Source organism: Stigmatopora nigra, chromosome 14 (genome assembly GCF_051989575.1).
Source record: "Stigmatopora nigra isolate UIUO_SnigA chromosome 14, RoL_Snig_1.1, whole genome shotgun sequence".
NCBI lineage: Eukaryota > Metazoa > Chordata > Actinopteri > Syngnathiformes > Syngnathidae > Stigmatopora > Stigmatopora nigra.
Window position 1 is genome coordinate 9669772 of NC_135521.1, and position 12639 is coordinate 9682410.

General features: G+C 39.4%; 1 protein-coding gene across 6 annotated transcripts in view; it reads right to left on the reverse strand.

The window, feature by feature from the left end:
- The window catches only part of unc5a (unc-5 netrin receptor A), a 111453-nt gene that overhangs the window by 63410 nt on the left and 35404 nt on the right, over positions 1-12639 (reverse strand). For all 6 annotated transcript variants that reach the window (XM_077733607.1, XM_077733605.1, XM_077733608.1 and 3 more), the window contains one exon: positions 6930-7145. In XM_077733607.1, coding sequence (XP_077589733.1) covers positions 6930-7145 — 216 coding nt within the window. The remainder of the gene's footprint in view (positions 1-6929; positions 7146-12639) is intronic.

Here is a 12639-nt window from a genome sequence, read left to right on the forward strand (position 1 = left end):
ATTTCAGTGCTATGCGGAATGGTGTGTGAATGAAGATGTTGGATGAAGGTCAAATTGTAAGCAAGAGAAATTGGAGCTTAATTGTGCATAACATAGTAAAGGGGTTCTAGCTTCTAGCTCTATTTAGCTTTTGTTCAGACTCATGACTTTGCGCTTAAAAATTGCCAAGTCAGAGCACATTGTCAACTTTGGCCCCTATTTTCTCAGCACAAGTGCAGCTCAGATGGACTGAAAAAAAGCACTTGATGCACATAAACCACTACTTCCACTGTATGTGAGAGGGCATGGAGTTTATAGTTACACAGATCTTTATAAAGTTTAACATATACAAAGTTTAAAATGAAGGGCAAATATGGCTTCATGGTGTTATTTCCCATTGAAATTGTGGGGGACTACTTTGTTGTGTGACTATATCAATCAGAATTAAGAATTTAGGCACCGTCTTAATGTCATTGGCTGCTAGTTTGCTTGTGTATGCACACAATGAGCTGACCTGTCTGAAAACCCTTAATAGAACAGACTGGCAGATGTGTTATAGGAACAATTCACCTTGCCATCTGTTTTGTGAGCTTCATCGCCAAATCCGTTCAGCTTTTCCGTCCCACAGTCAAGGACAGGATGAAATACAAGTCCCATTATGAGGCAACTACGAATAATGCATTATCAATTAGTCCCCTCTGCAACTGATCGATGTTTAACAGGTGGTAAGAGGCAATTGCCACTGCAATTGCCTTATTTCCTCCTCTTAATGATCAGATTTGTGTTAAATTGCAGCATGACTGCACCTCAACCAGCCAAGGAGAGTTTAATCATTGCACTCTGTCACCATTTGGGTGCTTCCAACCTAGTTTCACGAGAAGGTGTCAACTAAAGCGTGTCAAACTTGAAGCTCGGCGGCCAAATTCAGCTTGTCGCATGATGTTATGTGGCCCACAAAAGGCATATTGTCACCTTCATATTTCTTGCTGAAATGAAAGGCAAATACATTTTTTTTCTCAATGAAAGCTCGTTTTTCTTTAGTGTTTTTCTCAGTTAAAAAAGGGGGATGATTTGGTTATAAATGAAAAAAATCAATTGACTATAAAAAAAAATACTTACTGGTTAATTTGTTAATTAATTGGTTAAGCGCACTTCAAGACTTTCTGAAGGAAACCTTCAATGTGATCTCGAGAAAGATGAGTCTGACTCCCCTGTTCTAGGTATTTCAATATCACCATCCTTGTGCACACCAGAGCGAGAGCGCTGGAAGGTTTGGCTAACATATTACAGACTGATATATATTAAAAGAAAGGTCAGAGACTGTTCGGCTAAATCTAGATAATCATCCTTTTGGATCAGAAATTAATATGTCATCACATTACAGTGCAGGATCCAGTCCATCAGACAAGACATGAAATTAATCCGCATGCTCTTGCATATGCGAGGGTTGCCCCTGTGGTGCCACGACACATTATTAATTCTAATGAGATTGTGATGGATGGTTTTAAAAGATTTACTGACCATGTCATCCTTGGCATTTAGATTTCAAAAGAATTGATGGAGACTAGGATCTGATGAACCATAGGGCCAAAAGGAGGCGATTTGAAATGATTAGAAAGTGAATATTATTCGCCGCGCGTTATTAAAATCGTCTCTCCAAAAGTTTTCTTTTATAAAGCACACTGCAAGCAAACCTGTACCACAATATGATCTTTTTCCATTTTCTGCATCATTCAAAGCCTTGTTGACAATCAGTTCAATCAACAAAGAACACCTCATCGGCCCAGGCCTTTATAAAGCACTTGCGGAGGTTTATTGAAATGGGAATATGAAATGCATGTATTTTCCACCCAAGAGGCTTTTCTGCAGGGCTGACAATGCAGCGCAAGGATCAAAATCATTTCCATCAATGCTGGCAGATGAAATGCAAACACAATCAAATCAGTCTGGCCCATAGAAGCATCCCCTTCTCAAATGTCTATCTCCCTTCTCCTCTTCATGTGTCTGATGAGAAATCATAGAGCGGGAGAATCCCCTAATCTATGCAAACACACTGTCACTATTGATTTGTTCAGAGTGGATATGTCTTTATTAAGACTCACAAGACATCTCCGTCCCACCTTTTCCATAAAGGACAACCTAGAAAAAGGAAGAGAGCCAGGCCGGGCTTTAGAAACCGTCACAGCCACAACAATTGAGATAAGTTACTGAGGCCATGTAATAGGAACCAATGGAGTCAAGGATGGATCAATAAAAGACATTGAAACCAGGAGAGGAAGGACACATTTTGACATGTTTTTTTCTCTTTCCTGATAAAAGGAGATTCTTGAGACAGTTGGCTATAGAAAAGCAGCTATAACTACGTGTCACAAACACACATTAAAATATCCTTGACCAAGTTTAGAACCTCTATTTGCTCCAGACTGAAACCATTTTTAACAACTTTTCTCAATTTTGATTCCTTGCATGATTTGCTTTCTTAGGCTATTTTAAAGGTGGCAAAATTATGTCAGACATAGTATCTATAATTGAAGTTAAGAATTGTTTTTTTACAAAACATACCTGCAACACATTTTTGCCAAGTTCCATTGGAATCTAATGAATAATGGGGATCCTATTACCCAATAAATGATCAACTATTTTTACTTCTAATAACTGCAATGTAATTTCACACTGATACTTTTTAATACATTTATACCAAATGTTGGCAATTTTATACAGAATTGGATGAATTAAAGTTTGAAAGGTGCAAATGTGGACGTGTATGTCCCACAGCTGGCACAATCCATTTGTACTCGGTGCAATGGATTGGTAAACAGTTACCTGATATGGGCAGAGGTTATGCCTGCAAAAGGTACTCATGTTCTCTACTACCTGAGACTGTAAAAAAAGAGCCGCCTCTAGGTAAGATGTGATTCAGTTATTAATTTAAATCAGCAAATACACTGACATTTAAATCTGTGGGGAACCAACAGGGATGGGATTTAGTTGAATATTGCTTCAGTAATATTGGGCCATACTGTTACATGTGTGAAACAGCTGCCTTTTTGGCATCTTTATCATCTCTCTGCACTGCTGTGTGAGCTTGACTGTATCATTAGTCTTGCTTCGTTGTATTTGTAAAACAAAAACAAACTGTAAAGATTACAATTTATGGTTTTCATTACTTGTCCAAAGAACATATCAATCAACAGCGTATGTCTCCACACAGAAATATGCAAGGATGGATATACTATATAAAGTCATGTAAACTGTGTAGAAGATTGTGCTCTAAATAATAGCATGAAGCTGCAGTCAAACTGACCTCCCCTACGGCATTTTCCCCCACTTAATCAATCCAGCAGTTTCCTTCCCTTCATTGAATTTGGTCAAATGTCGAGTTCTGTAGCTAACAAGTATTACATACATGAAATGATTTAACACAATATATTTAATTGAGTCTGCATGATTAGACTTAATGATTTAATTCCCTTAATGAAGAAGGTTATAAGTAAGAGCAATCACTTTGCATTAACCTTGCTTCGAAAATCTCATTGTATCCTACATTACCCTATTTGAATCAATGATGAATGTAACCCTATTAAAGACTAACACGAGTACATTTCAAATGAAACCCTATTCTGCTTTTAATGGGGGCTCCAATTTATCTTTATCTCAGACACCATAGGTATTATACTAGACCCACTGTCTGGTACATTTTCACCCATATCAATGACAATTTGGGTGTCTGAAATTACATATGTTGGACTTGAGTTATAGTTTTGCAGGAAATAGCTGAAATGATGTTTCATAGGACAATTTCTGCAACAAATGTAATACTGAATTTAGTAAAGATTACACTGTATATACACATATTTTTTCTATTGCTGTCAAATTATAAAACCCATTCATTAAAGGAAATGCAGCTGTGTAACTTATTTTACAAAATGAATAAATATTCAATATATTTGAATATATAGAAAAGACTGCCACAGTTTTTATCTCCTTGGGTTGTGGAAACCACTAAATGCAATATTTTATTTTGTAAAATGCAGCACACGTTGTATGTTATGGCTGTGACATTCAAAATGTTAGTTGTAATTCACTGAACATGTTCTAATTTATATTTAAGATGTGCCTGTAGTTAGGTGATGCCTCAGGTAGCACATATTTTTTCCCCCAAAACTCAAACTCACTTGGCCTAACTAATAGCAGTAATATTTCTTTATAATATCTTGGTTCAACGTGAGCATTTAGAGTAACAAAGTTAGGTGCGCTGAGACTTTGGCAGAGCTTACCATATATCAGCATATAATATTAATAGCTTTAGGCATTATATGTTTTGTGCAAAACCAAACTCTATGAATGATCATTGTTGGGAAACTCATCAATCAAATAGTGAAAAGAAAGATTTTCATATTCAATATAAGCCACCATGTCCAGCAGCTTTTTGACTAAAGTGTAACCGCAAAGCAGCCAACCAATGGAACAGAGGCTGATTGATTCCATATCAAGTGACTGTTATGGAATTTGCAATTTTGTCTTTTTGCCCATTTCCTTCCGCAGAGTGATGCAAAGTGTGTGCAAAGAGAGAAACTAATTTACAAAGAACTAATCGAATTTTTTTTCTCGGGGTATTTTCAGAAAGTGCTTGTCCACTCTACCCCAATGTGTAAATTGTCAATCTCGGATTTACGTCAGACTCATCACGTCTTCCTCATCATACCAGGACATTGATATTGGCCAGATTCTGCTGTGACAGGAGCCTTGTTGCTTGGCAACATGTCTAAGTTTGGAGTCCAGTGTGACGACCAGGGTGTGAGGACAGCCTGACAAGTCTTGAACTGCACTATGGTGTGGTGCTTATTCCATAACTATGCTTGCCAATCCTAACCTTTCAATATCCCCTGGAGGGTGTATCAGTAAATAACACACGCACACACACACACACAAACCAACACCCCCCCCCCCCCCATACTGACGTGATCCCGTCTCATCTTCTGACTTGAAGGGGAATTAGAGGGACACATCCGTAAAGTCCTCAGGGCGGCACTGACATTAAACAGCCTAGGTGTTTGCTAGATCGATGTGGATGCTGTGGAGCAGTCGTACCTTTGAACAGCCATGTGTCCTTCAAAACTACATAAGCCCCCATGAGACATCCATTGAAGAGAAAAAAATATTTGCCTTCTCAAATCAATATGGTTTTGCATAACCTCCGCCCTCTACTGTTTAAGATCATCAAATAAATAAATTTCAGACCTACGATAGTTCTACAAGAAGTAGAATGATGTTTTCAAATGTTTTTCTTATTAAAACTATCTGGCCTTGTATGGAAAAAGTGAAATCATTAAATAACGTTGGCTAATTTATTTTGTAAAGCAGTTTAATTTGACTAACCAAAACCAAGCCAAATTGACTCCACACCAGTTTAATCAATAAATCACTAAGATACTTGAGAAATAAGTAAGGCATAAGATATTTAAAATATGTATCAACATACTATAATCCAAACAAATTCAAAAATACATGAACATCATCTAAAAAGAGAAAACATGCATTCATTTTCCATTCAACTTATCATCACAAGGGTGTGCTGGAGTCTATTCCAGCCAACTTTAAGCAGTAGCCCGGGGATTGCGCACTGAAATGGTTGCCAGTCAATCACAGGGGACAACAAGACAAACATCCATTCAAGCTCATACTCGTAGGTAGGGATAATTTAGACCTTTCAACTATCCTGTCATGTATATTTTGGGATAATGGAGAAAACTGGAGTTCCCAGAGAAAATAGGCCCATGGAGAACATGCAAACCTCACACAGGAAGGTCAGAACTACCAGAAATTGAACCCTCAATGAGAAAACTTTTGGAACTTATTTTCAGAAATACTTTTTAAAAAAGGAATATTCTATGGTTGGATAAACTTCAAAAATATTTTTACTTAGGTTAACTTTGTCTGCTATATATTTTGAAGAGTAAAGCAAAAGAAAAAATATAGAACCCCCCCCCCCCCACTAGAACCTGTCGCCGCACTGAATATGCATCAAAATGCATCAAAGATAGATTGTGATGGCCACTGATGCGAGGTAGAACTTCCCTGAATAAAAATCTGGCAAGACAGATTTGTTTTAAATAAATGCTGACGATAAGTGTTCATGAGTATATGAATTTTCATTAATGGTTGGCTGGATAACACAGCAGCGGTAACAAGACGCTCCCCCAAAGTGAAGTTTATGACAACACTGACAACACAATTAATGACCATCTTATATGAATCCAAGTCTGCAAGGTCACAAGTAGAGGGAAGCCAATACACTACTTAATTTTTACTTTTTTTTTGTATACGCCATTGCATCTGATTTAACCTTTTGTCTGACATTGTGAATTGAACAGAGTTTAACCCTAAAGACCAGCTACAGGAGTGTATTTTCATAGGTTACGAAGGGCTAGGAGAGATTCCTAAAACACATTTTCGTATGAAGAATGATTTGCATCTATTGCCTTGTTATTGTGGACATTTGCATGTGCACACTCCAGCCTCCATGAAAACCTGTCATTATCACATTCCTGTCAGATGTCAGGCTGTGAATGGGTGACTTGCATTGCCCGATCACGGCCAAATCACACCGCATCAGTGTCGTGCATGTGTATTCCGCTGACAGCGGAGGCGGGAGATTGCAGCACAAGGGTGAAAAAACAAACAGGTCTCCAAGGTGATCATGGAGATTTCTATGACTGGAACCATTGAGCTTATTGTGATCAGGGCAGCCTAAGTAGGGCTGCAGACAAGCTACAGTCCTGACAAAGCGTGGTAATCACAAGCAACATATTAATGTTCCTTTTACCAGTACTTTGTATTTCCATATACTCAAGGCGGGTGGACATAGTAAACAACATAGAAATTCTTTAAATAGAAACATTTTTCACATGGGAAGTTACATTTATTATGTCTGCAAATGCTGGTAGTACCTGTAGAAGGATCGACGGTCCGCACAATCAAATGGTCATCCTGGTGAACCCACTCGCCATTGCACTTGAAATAGATCTGTGTCGCTGGTGTAGATCGGCAGGTGAGCATCACTGGCTTGTTTTTCACTATGAATTCATCCTCTGGTTCCACCAAGAAGTGAGGTAACAGATCAGAGAAGGCTGCGGGTTGTGTCGCTGTGGCCGTATGTTCAGAACCTGAGAGGGAAAAAAGAAGAAAACGCTAAAGAAAGACTATATTTTTTTCATTGAACTCCACCAGTAATTATTATTGCATAACTCCAGAGGGAAACAAAAAAGAAAGATACTTGTAAACTTTGCCAGTGCAACTCTTCAGACTATTTCAAAACTTTCTACAAGATTATGACGGATCTCGGTTCTAACAGGACTGACTCACAACCTGTCTTCATTGCATTGATTGTTTATATATCTATAAAAAAAGAACCCTGGTCTGGGTAACAACAAAGTTTTGTGATCCGTTCAATGACATTCTTGCAATTATTTACTAATGTTTTTTGTTAATGATCGGATGTCCATGTCTTCACCCTAGCTTTTAATCACGAGCCATTAAAAATCACAACCACTGGATGTTAGGCTACAATTCTTCTCAGCAACTAGGACATTTCAAAGAGTGTTGTCTGATTCTTTCTGCAACTGGGACTCTTAACTGTACTTGTGTTCAGTGACACAACATTCATTCATCATCCTTACTGCGCATCCTGGTAATGGTTGCGGGGGTTCCTGGATCTCAGCTGACTTTGTGCGAATGGCAGACTACACCCTAGACGGACGGGTTGCCAGTCAGCCGTAGGGCACAGAGAGAGAAACAGAGAAACATCCGCACTCACAATCATACTGCCACCGAGCGGGAATCGATCCCACGCTTGCCCGCACCGAAGTCAGGCGAGTGAATCACTACACCATCAGGCGGCTGTCAGTGTACATAACATCTCATATTGGATACACACTGATTCTTCCCGTGCCCGAGTAAGTTTTATAAAGCCCACATCGCAAAAAACCGGCATGGTAGGCTGGCTGAACACTAACTTGTCCCTGGGTACAAGCGTGAACTGTTTGTCTCAGTGTTGCCTACGATTGGAGGGCAACCAATTCAGGGTGTCCCCCTGACTACTGGCCACAGTTGACTGAAATTGGCTACGGCATCCCTACAACGCTTGTGAGGATAAGCAGGACGGAAAAAGAATGGAAAAAATATATTGTATGTACAATAAATAAATAAAAAAAACATTGGGTCTACTGTGAAAAGAGGGAAATACAATGTCACTGTTGAGAGATGGAGAAGCTGTCCTTAAGGAGCACAACTGTATAAATGACAGCTGAGATCTTCGTTCGCCGAAAAAAAAAATGGAAGAGGAATGCTGAATGTGACAAGTAAGCCTGTGGCACAGTACATAGGCCGACTCTCACCAAAGGTTTTGCTGTTATATGGGGAGGGAGGCAGAGAAGGAAAAAGGACGAAATAATATCTTTACACACCACAGAATCTCAAGAGAGGCCAGTAAATCCCCCCAATAAAATACTTTTTAAGGATAGATATTAATTTACTTCCTTGAATCCAGTATGGCTGACTGCGCCAACATTAATAACCTTCCCTATCACTCCCCATCCAGCACAAGACTGAAACCCTTATCTCGCCTAATGAAATGGCAGCAATTGTGATGACCTTTAGCCCCCCACACGCCCACTCACCTCCCAACTGCCACCGCCTCTCTGGCAGCCTCCTCCATGTAGCTCACTGATGTTTTTGTGTCACAGACGATATTAGATAGCATCGTAAACACCAATCATCGGATAAAGACATTTTATGGCACTTCCTCCCCCACAACACATAATGCCCTTCCATTTGGTAGCCCCCTCATGTGCTGAATTGCTAATCTATCAGAATGTGATAGAGTGAAGCACACCATTGCTGCTGAACCCCATTAATGTTCCATGTACATGTTTAACTCTTAATGAAAAGTAAATGTGCTGTGTCCAATGAAGGACATGCATCAGTTGCTGACACATTGCCATTTTTCCTATTTTCTGGGCTTATTTCTGCATGAGGGATGAAAATTAATATGACAGTAAAGTATTGAGTACAACCAAACTGCCTGACAATGCATCTTTGCGTCAACTGGATGTGTCAAACTATTGAGGGTACGGCTTGGACCAACAAGACAATTCATTTAAAAGTAAGGCTACACTTAAACAGCCAAATGCAAAAGTCAGCAAATAAGTATAGATCCAACAGAGGAGCTCAGTAAACAGATCAGGCATCTGCTTCTACCAGGTGGTGTAGGCATTAGATACGATAGACCACCTGACATTAAGTTTTCCCCAATTTAATCTTAATTTGTGGGTATACCTATATATATTTTCCTACTACCTGGGCCTGAGCGGGTTTTCTTCGGGTACTCCAATTTCCTCCCACATTTCCAAAAGACATGCATTGTAGGCTGATTGGACACTAAATTGCCCCTACGTATGAAGGTGAGCGTGAATGGTTGTTTGTCTTCTTGTGCCCTGCGATTGGCTGGACATCAATTTTGCGTGTCCCCCGCCTATGGCCCGAAGTAAGCTGGGATAGGCTCCAGCACCCCCAGCGACCCTAGTTAGGATAAAGCGGTTCAGAAAATAGACATTTTCCCACACAGTAAAAATATTACAGATGAATTAATATACAACTAAGAAGTACCAAAGCTCTTCAAGGATGCATATTAGCCCACCTGCATCCAATTAGAAAATTCCATTCTGCCTTGATCACTTTCATATCGGATCAATCTAATGGGAAAACTAGTTTCAATCACTTCAAAGTCAAGAGGGCATACACATAAGGCCTGCCATTATCCTGTGTGGCTGAAGATAGTAAATAATGACTTTCCTTACACTTGCCAACTAAGCAATATCAAACAAAGTCAGACCAGCTGAGAGACTGACATGTTGAAAACGTGATGAATATGTGACTGTGTGGGCTCACTGCCGGCTTCTCATTTGAGGGTCACATTGGACCTGAATGAGCCCATTTCGTGTTTACCCGTGAGTCCACTCTTGCGTCGGGGGTAAGTCTTGCATTTAACGGCACGCATTTTTAGTTAATGAGGTCAAACACGTAATCTCTTTTGAAAAGGGAATTGTCATTTTATGGGAGGACATTCTGGTCACGCTCTGCTTTATATCAAATCCATAATGAAGGGGTGATATGTAGTAAATTGCCTTAGATTATTGTCATGACACAGAGTACTTCAAAGTCAATGTGCACACACAAACAGACACACAGTGGGAGTATCAGCCACTTAACAGACTCCTTGCAGGTCAATGCAGAAATCAAATAGACATAGTGCAGCACTGCATCAGTTTCCACTGAATGTGATTGGCTCTGACTGCCATCCAAATCGATCTACATCAAATGCCAGGTTATTAGTAAAGCACAACAAAGAGTGCAAAATGTTACCATAAGATTTAATTCATAAAACATTCTTGTTCTCCTTTTCATCACCCAATTTTAAACAGAAAGGAAACAATTAAATCCGACCAAAGGATGGATGCAGTAATCCTAACTTGATATTTGTCTGCAGCTGCTCTTCCCTCAAGAGACAATTCTACTGACCTAAAATACACAAAACAACCCACACACAATCCCAACAAGGGTGCACCAGCTGCCAGTGTTCTGAGCCATCATGTCCATGGCACATTTTCCCTCTGCACATAGCCCACAACATCTCCTCAGTCCAGCTGACCATGTCAACTCCCCAATGAGGCACTGACTATACACACACAACAACACAAGAAATCATGAAGTCAAAAGAGGCAGTTCCAAATATATTATATATATTATTATATGATTTTCTTCAAGCGGGTGTAGTTGGTATAACTACCAGTAAAAAATGACCACTATAAAGAAGTTTAGAAAAAGTAAATATGCGATTCTACTCACTATCTAGAAAAAAGCATAAATATTGCATTTTAATTTCTAGCTCGCTTTGATAGCTGCTTTCAAGTAAACTACATTGTAAATCTAGTGTCCATCATTCTACCATTGACTACAGAGCATACACTTTGGGTTTAGGTCAGGGGGATTTTTTGACAAATCAAGCACATTAACACAATCATTATTAGACTAGCTTATTGCAGTGCTGGCAGGTAGGCTTTTCATATGTATCCCTTGGAGAGATGTTTAATGGTATTTTCTATGTAAGCACACCTTGTGCTTAGCAAAGGGCTCATTGAGCAAACAGAGCATGATGTACATCCCAATGTTGAGCAGCAGCTGTAACACATGTTTAATGATACTCTCACAATCTCCTCTCAAATTAATGCAGTTACAGTTACTATCAAGAATAATCAACCATTTCATGTTAGGCTCCCATAAACAACAAAGCTGCCATAAAAGTGCATTTTGTTAGATGAATTGACTCTCCAGTTGCTTTTAAACTTCAGAATATATTTACCGAGCAATCACCCTGAATATTGAGCATGAGGGAACAGAAATGTTGCTTATGTTAAGTTAAAAATAGTATAAATAAGCTGCTGACAGTGTAAACAATGCAAGTGATCAAACACAAATGGGATGTTAAAAAAAGCAAGAGATAGATAATAGAGGGCTCAGCTGAGTGATGACAAATATTTATGTCCTCATGTCAGGACCTCAAATAAACATGGTGAAGCGTAAAAGATGCATTTTGTGAGCTGGAAAAAACAAAGATTTTTGTTTCTGCAAAAGCACAATACGGAAATAATTCATATTGATTCGGGTTTCACTATATAATTGAGCTGCTTTCTCAATCAATGGGAGATAAAGAATTAGGTATGCAAGGTAAGCTTAAACAGAAAAGGTGAAGGATGCACAAGTTATTAGCATTATGGTCACGGGGGAAACAATCAATCAATCATTGACAAACGATGAGATAGTCATTAAATAAGCATGCAGCGGCAACTGAATCACATCACGCTTGTGTCATTTGTGGAGAGGAGACATTAGAATATATATAAAATGGCAGATGAGGAAGAGAGGGAGAGGAGGTGGCACCCCGGGGTGGTGGAGGAGAGAATGTAAATGATTCTCACACATTATTGCAATTTTCCTCCGTTCAAATGAATAGAAAATTGGCCGCTAAGCATGCCTATCGATGCAGGCCTGTGCATCTGTGCGGATACATTAATTCCAGACACTAATGATACGCTGACTACACTGTAGCACGATGACAGTATTTCCATGACAGATGTGCTCCAGAGGCTCTGGTCACATTATCAACTTTGAGAATTGGCTTCAAAAGCGTCTTGCAAAACTCATCTCGTAGGCGAGGTTTTCGGTGATGAAAATAGGGTTTTGAGCCGTGTCAAACAGCGTGTCCAAAGGAAACAAATTGAGCTGTTAGTTTGGTAAATAAAGTTCACAATACCGACACAACTAATGAGGCCTGCAGCCTTCCAACGGGAGAGCTCACAGCTGCTTATTGAGCTTGTTCACAATTTTTATTTAATACATTTGCCTGTCATCTTTTTGAAGTAACATCTCAGCAAGGTGTCCTTACCCCCACTGACTACTTTACTTGGCGTCGCCTTGAAAGACTCATATTTCTTGAAACCTGTAAGACCTTTTCAGGTTTGTGTTGATGTGAGAGATCTGACATTTTGAGTAGCCTATTAGGAAGATAGCATGTGTATTTGCTTCAGTAAACGTGCATGAAAA